This window comes from Loxodonta africana, chromosome 23, assembly GCF_030014295.1.
Source record: "Loxodonta africana isolate mLoxAfr1 chromosome 23, mLoxAfr1.hap2, whole genome shotgun sequence".
Classification (NCBI taxonomy): domain Eukaryota; kingdom Metazoa; phylum Chordata; class Mammalia; order Proboscidea; family Elephantidae; genus Loxodonta; species Loxodonta africana.
In genome coordinates, this window is record NC_087364.1 from 17,626,193 (window position 1) to 17,639,433 (window position 13,241).

The 13,241-nt window shown below is 39.5% G+C and overlaps 1 protein-coding gene across 3 annotated transcripts in view; it reads left to right on the plus strand.

Annotated features, from left to right (window-relative positions):
- Positions 1-12,171, plus strand: part of UBL3 (ubiquitin like 3) — a 78,536-nt gene extending 66,365 nt beyond the window's left edge. For 2 of the 3 annotated variants that reach the window (XM_003414019.4, XM_023553156.2), the window contains exons 3-5: positions 6,468-6,554; positions 11,366-11,443; positions 11,742-12,171. In XM_003414019.4, coding sequence (XP_003414067.1) covers positions 6,468-6,554; positions 11,366-11,443; positions 11,742-11,794 — 218 coding nt within the window. In that variant the 3' untranslated portion in view covers positions 11,795-12,171. The remainder of the gene's footprint in view (positions 1-6,467; positions 6,555-11,365; positions 11,444-11,741) is intronic. The other variant, XM_064275289.1, reaches the window with a different exon arrangement.
- The last annotated feature ends 1,070 nt before the right edge of the window (positions 12,172-13,241 follow it).

Below are 13,241 nucleotides of genomic sequence, written 5' to 3' on the forward strand. Positions count from 1 at the left end.
TCTAGTTTTGGGTTGATACCTGATATTATTGATTTTGTAACCAAAGAACTCCCTTTAGTATTTGTTGTAGTTTTGGTTTGCTTTTTACGAATTCCCTAAACTTCTGTTTAGCTGGAAATGTCCTAATTTCACCTTCATATTTGAGAGACAGTTTTGCTGGATACATGATTCTTGGCTGGCAAATTTTTTCCTTCAGTGCTTAGCAGAAGTCATCCCATCGCCTTCTTGCCTGCATATTTTCTGCCCAGTAGTCTGAGCTTATTCTTATTGACTCTCCTTTTTAGGTTTTTTTTTTTTTTTTTGTAGGTGACTTTTCATTTATCCCTAGGTGCTCTTAAAATTCTTTCTTTATCTTTGTGTTTTTGGCAAGTTTGATTATAACATGTCTTGGTGACTTTCTTTTAAAATCTACCTTATGTGGAGCTCAGTGAGCATCTTGGATAGGTATCTTCTCATCTTTCATGATATCAGGGAAATTTTCTGCCAACAAATCTTCAACAATTCTCTCTGTATATTCTGCTATCCCTCCCTGTTCTGGTACTCCAGTCACTCGTAGGTTATTTCTCTTGATAGAGTCCCACATGATTCTTAAAGTTTTATTCATTTTTTAAAATTCTTTTATCTGATTTTTCTTCAAGTATATTGGTGCCAAGTGCTTTGTATTCAAGGTCACCAATTCTGCCTTCCACTTGCTGGATTCTGCTCCTCTGACTTTCTATTGAATTGTCTAATCCTGTAATTTTATTGTTAATCTTCTGAATTTCTGCTTGCTGTCTCTGTATGGATTCTTGTGGCTTATTAAATTTTTCATTATGTTCTTGAATAACCTTTTTAATTTCTTCAGCTGTTTTATCTGTGTGTTCCTTGGCTTGTTCTGCATATTGCCTGATCTCCTTTCTTATTTCTTGAAGAGTTTTTATATCAGTCTTTTGAATTCTGCATCTAGTAATTCCAGGAAGGCATCTTCATCCAGAAGAGCCTTTGACTTTCTGTTTTGAGAGCTTTTTGAAGAGATCATGGTCTGTTTCTTTATGTGGTTTGATATTGACTGTTGTCTATGAGCCATCTATAAGTTTTGTATTAGTTTGTTTTATGTTTGCTTACTGTAGCCTAGTTTCTTGCTTTGTTTTGTTTTGATATGCCCAGATGGGTTGCTTGAGTGAGCTAGCTTAATTATTTTTGCCTTTGGAGCTCTGACATCTTATTACCAGATGGCCAGAGCTGTTATCAGGTATATGAGCTTATGAGTCCATTCACTTTTCTTGTGTGGATTCAGCTCAGGTGTCTAGGTAGCTGGTCATCAAGTGTGTGGTACAGGCTCTGTCCTACAGCCTTAGAGGGGCAGGGGTGTTTGGTGTTGATATTGCTATCTGTTTGCAGCAGGGAGTCACGCTCTGAACAGGGCAGGGGGCTGAGAACCATCCCCCAATTGTCTCTGAGAAAAGTATGTCCCTGTTCCCTAGAGTGTACAGGTGGGTGGGTTCTGCACACAGACCATGGGTACCCACCCAGTGCTTTGGTTGTAAGGACTGGGAGGTACCAGCTGTCCTTGGACCCCTGTCATGGGTGGCTGGGTGATCTGAGTGGAGCCACCAGTCCTTAGGCCCCTGATGTGGATAGGTGAGGACCCTGTTTAATAGGCAAGGTGGTGTCAAATGAAAAACACCCACCTCTCCACTGCACAGCAGAAACATTTGCAGTCTGCCAGCAAGGGCCTATTCTCCTGAAATAGGCCCCCACACACAGGTCCATGCCGGGGGGAAAGATATTCAAAGTCCATGGGCCATTTATGCCTGGACAGGAACCGCTTCTGTCCTGAGCTCACCAGGTTAGTGGAGCTGGCAAGTTATCTTTTCCCCCTGTTGTGAATTTATTCCTTCTCCAAGTCCAGGAGCATGGCTCAGAGTGCTCAAATGGGCCTATCACAGGCCCAGGGAAATCAACAGCTGCTGAAGCTGGCTTCGGGGCAGGAGGGTATGGTGAAATACCTGCAAGTACTTAGCTTTTGCCCAGAGCACAGTTCTTCTCTGGTTCTGGAGGTGTGAGTAGGCTGTGTGGCTGGCTGCTTCTCCCTGAGGAAACTGCGGCCAAACGCTACCACCAGCCCCCCACCACCGCTCCTAGGAGTAATGCCTGAGGGATCCCAGTGATTCAGGTCTGGCAACTCCTCTCCCCTTCTGAACCGTCTCTTTCTCCCTCTGCTGCTCAGTCCATTTTCTAACTTTGCCTTTGATGTTCAGGGGTCCTAGCTTGTCATAAATATAATCATGTCACTTGATTTTTTGGGTCTTTGTTATAAGAGGGATCGCCAGAAGGACCTGGCTATTCTGCGGTCTTGCCCCCGCTTCTTGCCTTAGGACTGTTCTAATGTAAATGAACATGCATATTTTAAGAAGTATCTTAGTGTCTTAGTCATCTCGTGCTGCTATAACAGAAATACCACAAGTGGATGGCTTTAACAAAGAGAAATTTATTTCCTCACAATAAAGTAGGCTAAAAGTCCAAACTCAGGATGTCAGCTCCAGGGGGTGGCTTTCTCTGTTGGCTCTGGAGGAAGATCCTTGTCCTCAGTCTCCCCATGGTCAAGGAGCTTCTTAGGTGCAGGGACCACAGGTCCAAAGGACATGCTCTGCTCCTGGTGTTGCTTTCTTGGTGGTATGAGGTCCCCAACTCTCTGCTTGCTTCCCTTTCCTTTTATCTCTTGAGAGAGAAAAGGTGGTGCAGGCCATACCCTAGGCAAATTCCCTTTACATTGGATCAGGGTTATGACCTGGGTAAGGGTGGTGTTACAATCCCACCCTAATCTTTTTAACATAAAATCCAGACACAAAATGGAGAATGACCACACAATGCTGGAAATATGGCCCAGCCAAACTTATACACACATTTTTGGGGGGACATAATTCAGTCCATGACAAGAAGGAAAACTGCAAATAGTTAATATACACACACTTGCATATTTGTATCATACCCATATATACAAAACAGAAGGTGAAAGAAAAGAAAAACTATCTTTAACAGATTATAATACATTCTCTTTGGTCTACTCTATACCTAACCTACTTAAAATTGAATTTTATACAAAGTTAATTTCTAATTCCATGTCAATTCCTGTGTTCTTTGAACAAGGCCAAGATGATAGAAAGCCCACTTAATGTTTTCATTTTCAAGACAGTAGGTATCCGTGACAAAATTTTGAGTGTGTATGTTTGGCGGCGGTTTTACTGGGGTGGGTGTTTGGCGGTGGTGGGTTGGCGGGGACGCACTTTTTCCTTTCCGTGGTTCTCTTCTGCATAATAGGACACTGTCTCGCCCCCCTTAAGTAAACCTTTAGCTTATGATCTCCCTTTGAACTTTCCCCAAGTGTCTTCTTGGCCCTTTTTATGGCAGGCACCAGAGCCACATGACTGTGCCAGCTGATTTCAGCTAATTTTACTGGCAGAAGCAGTTTGGACTTTTAAAGGCTGAGACTTGTTTCAACAAAGAACACAGTGTGTATACAAAATGAATGATTTAGATAGATCAGTGCTGCTCAACCTTAAATAATATATGGAGCCCTTTTAGGGAAGAAAATTCTCATAGGTTTCCTAACGCCCACTTAAGCTATTTTTTTTAATTAAAATGTGACTTGTTTTAAAATGTACAAACATTGGAAGTCTTTATGCTTATAACTTGTATCCAACCGTAGAACTAAAGCCAATCTATAAAGGAGATGCAGCTATAACTCTAAAAGCAATAATATTCAAACTCATATTCACACACCCGGTGATAGGGTTTTGGTGAAACCGAGTCCGTACTAGCGCAGCGGATGCGGCACTGTGGAGTTGGGCGTGCTGCCACTTCCACATGTTGTATGCTGACTCAGTTATCTGCAGATTTGCCACAAAACCTTCGTTCACACAGTGTACCAATTTGTCATTCAGCCTTCACTCGGCAAGAATGCGTCTTTGAAATATTAGGTTAACCTCCGTGCTTTTCTCATTAGCCCGTTGACAATTAAAGCAGGACTGCTTGGCACCCGCGCGATCGGTAACAGACGTGCCTGTGTGGGTGCTAAATCCCAGGGCTCTGTTTGGTTGTATGGTCATTATTTGAATCATCTAGACAATCTCTTTCAGATTATCATGAAAGTGAAAACACAGTTTAAACATTCTTGAAGAGGACTTTTAAAAGCAAAGGGTCTGTCTTTGTGGTTTTCAGAGCTGAGCTTAGGAAACACTGGTTTAGACAAATCCTTCCAAGTACTGGATCATTCTTCCCGTTAGTAGCCAAGTGAGTTAGTGCTAGTTAGTCAGGGAGGGGATGAAGCTAAAGGCTGTCACTGAGAAGACATTTCAGAAAGGTAAATTGGCTAAACATGGGGCTCATAGAGTACTGGGCTTTCTTCATAACCACGAAAAATAGCTAAGTATCAGTACAATAAGAATTTTAAATACCTGTCTAATAGTGATGTTTTACTAGCTATGTTCACAGGATTACTTTTAATCGGTTTCAACATCCATAGATATTGTAGAAAAGATCATAGAAGACCAAAAAAGCTATCCCTTTTGTGCACCCCCCCATTATTTTATTTCAGCAATATTATTGCTTGAGGTAAGAAAAAATACTTTTACTTTCATAATTGACTTAGATTATTAAAACTAGTTTTATTTAACTTCTTAAAATTCCCTGATTAAAGGTAAACAAAGGACAGGCTCAAGTGTAGCAGGTCTTTGCCATAAATAATATCCCCAAAGAATGAGCTGTATTGAAAATTGATTGTGTCATCCCTTTGTTCATCATTTTCACATAAAAGTTTTAGATTCCCAGTCTTTCCCGAGTTTGCCAAATCTGTTCTGCATTTTTAGACACTGCAGGGAATAAATTTTTTTTTATTCCTATAAAATATTTAAACCAAGAATATAGGTCTACAATGTATCAAAGTACTAAAGGTCAGTAAAAGTAAATATCTACTGATGTTAAGAATGTGTAGTAAATATTAAATCCATAGAAGAAAATCCTTTGTACAGTAGACTTCTGGGAGCAATTAGTTTCCTTTAGCAGATTGTCATGCAGTTCAGTGAAAAGATCGATACTAGATGGAATGGTCAGACACACAGCTCTTATTGGGCCAGGTGTCACCCCCGAAGTCCACTAAATACATGTTGCTAATACCTGGAGTTCTCCTTTGTCTTTAAGCATTGTCCTGTAGGTGAGTCTCAAAACGTCAGACCCTCCAAGCGGGGGAAGGGAGTAACGTATGAAACCAGTGCCGCACCCGGAAATCACAATGCTTTTTGTATAACATAATGAATTTCTGCGTCTCAAAATAACACTTGAAATATTTTTAGAAATTGTACTTCCAAAACGTCGTATCAGTTGAGAAATGTGTGCCTTTAGCCTCTTTTCTCTGTGGGTTAGAGAATCGCTGCCCTTACTTTGTGTCTGTGGAACACCTCCGTTCAGACATGCAATATCCTAGTAACAGTGTCATCCATACTAAAGTGTTGAGAGCTGATTTGATCTTTCTTCCCCAAGACGAGAGACTTGGGATAAATGGCCACAAAGGAATGCCAGAGGGTAGAGGAGAAAAACAAGGAAAATGCCCCAAGAATAGGCTGAAGACTGTCACAGACCCGTCCCCTCCAGTGTCTGGGCACCTGAGTCACTGAGAGGCAGTGGTTTTGTCAGACTTGAATTCATATTCATTGTGAACCCTCAAAGGAGAAAGAAAAGCTTTCTGCTACCCCCTTCGCTTCTGTTACTCACTCTTTTCAGATTATTTAGAGCTATTTTGTTGTGTGTTGACTGTTACCTTCTTTTATGGTAAACAAACATCATACTAGAATTTTTGACAAAGACAACTGAGGAATTCTTAAAAGTTTATTAAAATCAAAGTTTAAATAGTTACAAGTAAATGAAAATTACTAACTCCATGCCCTATTCATAAGCATCTCATTCCATAGCGTCAGTATCTTTAAACCATTATTTTTTGTACTTATTTTTTGTTATTTTCAAATCAATATATTAATTCACTTAAAAATCTTTAATAAACCTATTATTTCTAGCCTCGAATATACATTTTAAACAGGTTGCAGTATTGAAACATTATAGTCCTCTGTTAGTAACTGGTAACTGAAATTACTTTTCAAATGGTACATCTCTTTACTGGGATGAGATTTTCTCAATTCATTAGCTTTAATTTTGTAAACTCCAGGACTACAGTTTGGCACCTCTTAGTATCCTCTTTTTTTTTTTTAGTATCCTTTACCAGGCAAAGAAAAGTAGTCTCCCTCATTATTTAGTGATAAGAAAAAGAGAAAACAAAGCTGCGGTGAATGTGTGCATTGTGGCGCCTGAATTATTAAGAATTTCAAAGTGTAGTCTTTTTCTGACTGTCTAGTTGGGATCTGAATTTGTAAAACAATACAGTAGTGCCTTAATTATATGTTGAAATGCTCCTGACCATCTCACTGGATTCTTTTCAGACTGGGAAGAAGAACAAGTCAGCAGTCCAAACATTCTCCGACTTATTTATCAAGGGCGGTTTCTACATGGAAATGTCACATTAGGAGGTAATGACCACCTTTGTAATGGGGTTTAATTCCATCTCATGATGACACTGTATCTTCCTTTTAAATGCTACTGTCTTTGATTTTACCAAAAAAAAAAAAAATATATATATATATAAAATCAAATTCAGAAGGAATTTTGTGCATTTCTTTGGTATGCTTGCTCCTTTACATTTTGTATTCTGTTAAATTCAATTTTAGTACCATGAAAGTTTTTCTTACCTTATAATCTATCCCATTTTCAGTGAGAGTCCATGCTTATTATTTTATAAATGTTATTTTATTGTACTTCTGGATAATGTAATGTGAATATTACTTTTAAGTTAAAATTATGTACACAGACTAGAAAAAGTTTTCAATTGGTTTTCAAATATAGTAATAAATGGATTGGAAACCCTGGTGGCATAGTGGTTAAGAGCTACGGCTACTAACCAAAAGGCTGGCAGTTCGAACCTACCAGGTGCCCTTGGAAACCCTACGGGGCAGTTCTTACCTATGGATCTTTCAGTTTGACTCTAACTGATGTCATTGCTAATCATGTGAGAATAAAAGTAAATGACTAAAATTAGAGGCCAGTATAAAAAAAAAAAAAAAAATTTTTTTTTTTTTTTTTATAGTGTAGTGACTGAAGAGTAAATTCTAGAACCAGACTAAGTTTTATCTAGCTCTACACTTTTACCACTTACTGGCTGTGTAACCCTGGGCAAGTTACTTAACCAGTCTGTGTCCTAGTATCCTCCTTAGTAAAACAGGATAACAGTAGTGCTTAACCAACCAACCAACCCAATGCCGCTGACTAGATTCCAACTTACAGCGACCCTATAGGACAGAGTAGAACTGCCCCATACAGCTGCCAAGGAGCACCTGGTGGATTCAAACTGCCGACGTTTTGGTTCACATCTGTAGCTCTTAACCATTACACCACACGCAGTTGTGATTGGAGAAATGTAGCTCAATGGTGCCCCCTTCTGGGATATATTTTCTGTCATAAGCAAGGTTTCTGTTGTGTCTATGTGTTTCAGATGTATTCAGATAATTAGAAATTGGAAGGCAAATGAAGAAAGGTGATTCATTTAAGTATGTTTTTGTTTAAATATAGTGTCTTATTCTCTACACCTGACAGTGAAATATTCAATCTATTTTTCTTTAAAGGTAGAATATATTCATTCATTCACATATATTTATTGCATTCTTCCTATTTGCCAACGCTTGGGGATGCAGGGCTGAACAACATAGCATCTCTTCAAGGTGCCGTAGTATTATGTAGGAGAAACAGACAGAATCCAGTTTTAAAACACTGTGTTAAGGGCTGGAGTAGATACATGCCGATGATATGACAGGAGCAAGTAGGTAGAACATGTCTTGATATAAATCTCATACAGAATAAGTTTTGGGGGCAGCGGTATAACCAGTCTGAAAAGTATTTCTGTCTACTATGAGGTATCTGCCATTTGAATACAGCTTTACTTTGTTTGTAGTTCGTTTTATTATACCTCTTTGTGTGATTAGAGGGAACCAACCCTTAATGTAAGAATTGAATATTAGCTCTCTGGCTATATTGTACATTCTTTAAGGATGGGGCCATGTTTAGTCTTTTTTTTACTCCCCCTGTGGCTCACACAAGAAATTGTTAATTCAAACAATTGGTAAATGTTGCTTAAGGAACTCCTGCGGCACAGTGGTTAAGTGCTCAGCTGCTAACTGAAAGGTCAGTGGTTTGAACCCACTAGCCGCTCTGTGGGAGGAAGATGTGGCAGTCCACTTCTGTAAAGATTACAGCCTTGGAAAGCCTGTGGGGCAGTTCGGCTCTGTCCTATAGAGTCACTTTAAGTTGGAATTGACTTGATAGCAACGGGTTTGGTTTGGTTTTTTTTTAGTCATTGAATGTGGATAGTGAAGAGCACACAAGGGGATAACAACTGTCTTCAGGTATTTGCAGGACTGCTGAGGGAGAAGGCTTTAGCCTGCCCTCTGTGGCCATGTGCATTAGACTTAGGACCAATAGTGGGAATCAGCCACGGACAGATTTCTATTCAATAGAAGAAAAAAGTTTTGAACACATTGAGCCTCCTAAAGGAAGAATGGACAGCCTTGGGAAAGAGTGAGATCCTTGTCATTGGTTATATTCAAGCAGTAGGTGAATGTGAGCTTGTAGGAATATGTGTTATGGGGAGGAGTCAGTCATCATTGACTGGCTGAAGTGTGTGGCTAAACTGGGAAACCTGGGAATTCTCTGCCATTCTTGAGATTTTATGCTCCAGTAAGTTTCAGGTTTACATTTTTGGATCTCTTAAAACATAGCCTCAAATCCCCTTTTTTGAGATGGGACTTTTTAGTCATATAGGATTTCAATGTACTAAAATGTGGTAGCAGCCTTACTAACTGGAGGACAAAGAAGGAGAATATCAGCTAAAAGTTTCATATTTAATACATTCCAGGTCAGTGCTTTCCAAAGTGTGGTTCTTAGACCGTGGGCATGAAATCCACCCAAGGACACGTGTTTACAAACGTGCATCTCTCCATCCCCCAACTCCTGCCTCCCAATGTGATGCTGGATTGAAGGCCTGTTCTGAAAAGTCTGTACGGTGTCATAGGAGACAGCAGACGCACCTACAGTGAAGGAAACAGCGCTTTAAAGCCCCGTGTCTGTCTCACTTCACCTTTAATACTGTTAGCATCAGTATTTTCTGGGTCTCGTTAAAATTCAAATGGAGAAGAAAAACAGTCCCCACCAGTCAGATTTCTAGCTTCAAATGTAAGCCAGTCAGCATCTGTCCACTCCTGTCCAACATTTCTTTAAATTTACAGTTCAGTTCACTCACCTGTTTGCTGAAATTCATCTTCCTTGGCATCTCAGAGTGGTGATCTTGGCAGTGCTCCTTGGCGCCAAACTCTGAACCAGGCACCTTCCTTACATCGTCTGTCTCATTTAATTGGCACAACTGTAAGGGGCAAATACTAGAAGTAATATCTAGATTAAGGGGACCATTTAAGGTACTGGCCACTGCCGTCAAGTTGACTCAAAGCGACCCCATGTGACAGAGTAGCACTGCCCAATAGGGTTTCTAGGGCTGTAATCTTTATGGAAGCAGACTGCCAAGTCTTCATCTGCAGAGCAGCTGGTGGGTTCGAACCACCAACCTTTTGTTTAGCAGCTGAGTGCTTAACCACTCTACCACCAGGGCTCCTTGTTTAAGGAGAGGTTAACTTGCTCAAAGTGCAGGTGGCAGAGACAGAATTACTAAATTAAGCAAGGCTGGCTGGCCTGCTAGAGCCAAGAGGATAGTATGAGAGTGACACATTTAGGTATGCGTACGTTTTAACTTCAGTGCGAGGGTAGGGTGTTCCTTAGGCTTTACCTATACATTAGATGAAATTTCTAACATAAAGTCTTATTTGCATTTTAAAAACATTAATCAGGCCTAGGAGATTACCCCTCCCCTCCCAGGAAGGGTAACTTTCTTTTTTCCCCTCCTAGTGTATTTTTTTTTAGTGTATGTTTAGGAAACCCTGGTGGCGTAGTGGTTAAGAGCTACAGCTGCTCACCACAAGGCCGGCAGTTAGAATCCACTAGCTGCTCCTTGGAAACTCTATGGGGGAGTTCCACCCTGTCCTGTAGGGCCGCTGTGAGTAGGAATCGACTCAACAGCAGCAGGCCCGGGTATATTTAAGGTACTTTGGGACCATCGTGCCTCATTTGAACTTAAGCGCTTAAGAGAATAGACTAAATTGTGGCTTTTATTTGTTGTTGTTGTTTTTAGGTGCCATCTAGTCGCCTCTGACTTGTAGCGACCCTGTGTACAACAGAATGAAACACTGCCAGGTCCTAAATTACAGCTGTTCAACTTTAAATAAAATGGAAACTTGCCTTGATTACGTGAGATATAATATTGAGGATAATTTGGGCCCTCTTTTAAAAAAATGATCATCCTATAAGGCAAGATTTACAAAGTAGGTAGTAGGCGGTCATGCTTGCTAAGTGATGATCTTAAGCCTAGTTAGTTAGTGAAGATAAAGTCGTTAGGAATGTCAGAACTAAAACATCTCCCCCACGGCCCCGCTCCGGAAGCTGCTAATGCCAATACTGGCTGCTTTTCATTTTAAACACGGAGGAACAAAAGGTTTGCCGTGAAACTTGATGTTGGTGTTTGCTTTAGTGGTTCATGAATACATGGTTGTTTACTATATTATTGTTTCTATGTCTGAAATATGTTGTAATAACTTTTTACTTAGGAGTGAGAAAAATCTCTGGAAAACTCAATTAGAAAACAATAATCTTTAATAATGCCAAGACTAACCTTTTTAAGAACTTTATTTTCTAATTGAAGAATACAAGGTTGAGAATAAATATTGAAAATTAAGTTTGTCATTTCTTCTTTGTCTTCATTATAGCAGCCTGTTCAGTGCGGTAATTTTATTAGGTGACTGACAAGTAATTAGATTTAGAAACAAATATCTCCCAATGTAAACTTTTTCTTAATCTAGAAAAATTATTCTTAAAAAAATTTTTTTTAAATCCCCCCCCCGCCAAAGGCTGTCTCTGTTATTACCTGATTATGTATTTTCTGTTACCCTTTCCTCAAACAACACGGATGCACAAGTGAAGCCGATGGCCATAGCTAGGAAAAATCGTTACTTGAATTGTAAAGGCTGTTTCTAGTAACATTAATTTCATTTTGTAAAGGAGGTGCTCTCTATGGTCAGAAGCTCCATCTTTTGAGGAAAGCAATCCATTTTTTAAATGGTTTCAGTTCTAGATAGGTACTTAATGGGTCACTGTGTATGTAACACATTGTTTTCTACTTTTCACATAGCGTTAAAACTTCCTTTTGGCAAAACAACAGTGATGCATTTGGTGGCCAGAGAGACATTGCCTGAGCCAAACTCTCAAGGTAAGGCAGGCCCTGGAGACTTTCCTAGCGGGAGCCACAGAGGCAGGCGTTCCAGAATGTCTTGGTTTTTCTTGGCCATTCTGAGGGAAAGGAAATTTTCATAGTTTATGAATAGAGCTTGTCAAGCAAATAACCAGACATTTTGGAAACAGGCTAAAATTATAGAAGCATTTGTTATAGCTTTTTAATTAAAACAAAAAAAGGAGATGTTAAAAAAGCAAAAACTATTTCTTACTAGACTTGGTTCCCCCTTCTGAGGGTAGCATTTATAAACAAAACTGCTGTTTGTTTTCCACAGGTCAGAGGAATCGGGAAAAGACCGGCGAGAGTAATTGTTGTGTAATCCTGTAAACACTGTCTGCCGTGTCTGCTGAGTGCGTGTGACGGAGTCATTGTCCCTCATGCTGCTGGGACAGGAGACACCCGCCATCGCATCAGAAACCCCTAGAACAGCCTGTCTGTCGACCCATGGAACAGAACAATTACACCAACTCTGTCAACTGAACCAAGGACATTTTTCACTATGATTTTTTCTTTCTCGTATTTTTGTTTATTTGAGCAGTTTAAAGTGCATTGGTTTTTGAATGCAGTCAACCTCCAGGGGAAAAGTTAACACGTTATCTTCCATAGCAGAAACCATTTTGCTGCCACAAAATGTTCATCACCAGAACTAACAAATCAAGTGTTCCAAATACAATTTGCACTAAAGAAAAAAAAAAACAAACAAACAGATTGACATGGTTTGCCTCGTCAGCAGAATTTGTAACACGGTTTATGGCACTTAGAAATACTCGTAGATATGGTTCCACACTGGAAGACACTCAGCAGTTAGTGGAGTTAATTACTGGGCCAACTTGAGAGGAAAAAATGGAATCGAAACTAAAACATTGGGTGAATCCTACCAAAGTCAGCCTCGGGGGCTGCGCTGGCACAGAGTCCTACACTGAGTGTGACTACTTTCACTGCAACACATGAAAACAAACAAAAAACGAAATGTGCCTGTTGTCTCAACACTCAGTAGAGGGCTGATGAAACATTGTATTCCTTTACCACGTGCACTCTCGCGTCACACATAACCAAGTGCTCATTCATACCGCACACAAAGGGACGAGAGTGCGTTTCCTAGCCTTAATACGGGAGGGGTAAATTCCAGCCGCTCAGAGGCTTTTATGATTGTGCAGAAACGTTAGAAAACCTCATTTACTGATCGATTTTATGTATTTGAATATCAGCAGATTGAATTTTTCCATAATTATTGCTCATCTGTGGCTCTGTCCAGTGTCATGCATACTCATTACAGCTCAATTGAATTCTAAAAAATTAAAAATAAATAAATCTCCATAGCACTAATTTTGTTTCTTTATGTAGTTTGCATTTGGTATTAGTGCTTGCAATTGTATTAAAATTGAAAGCTGATTTTTTTAAGGCAGACATGATTTAGGATGCCGTTCTTTCTTCTGTTTTGTACCAATAATTTAAAAATTGATACGCTAAAAACAATTTGCACAGCACTAAAGCATGAGCTAGTTTCATCTAAACCTGTAAAAATATAAAAGATTTTTATATTTTTTTCACTGGGAAGAAATCCTTCCTGGGTGAAATTACAAATATGTGTAGAATATATTTAATAAAAAAAACTTATAAAATACCTAACTATAGAACTTAAATATAGATTGGCGTGTAGTATATAGAACCATATTCCATATAAATAACTTAAGCCTTTATAAAAATGAAGTTACAGGCTGACCTTATGTTCTGAACTTAGCGTCCTGGCCCTTACGAACATGAAGTGTGAATG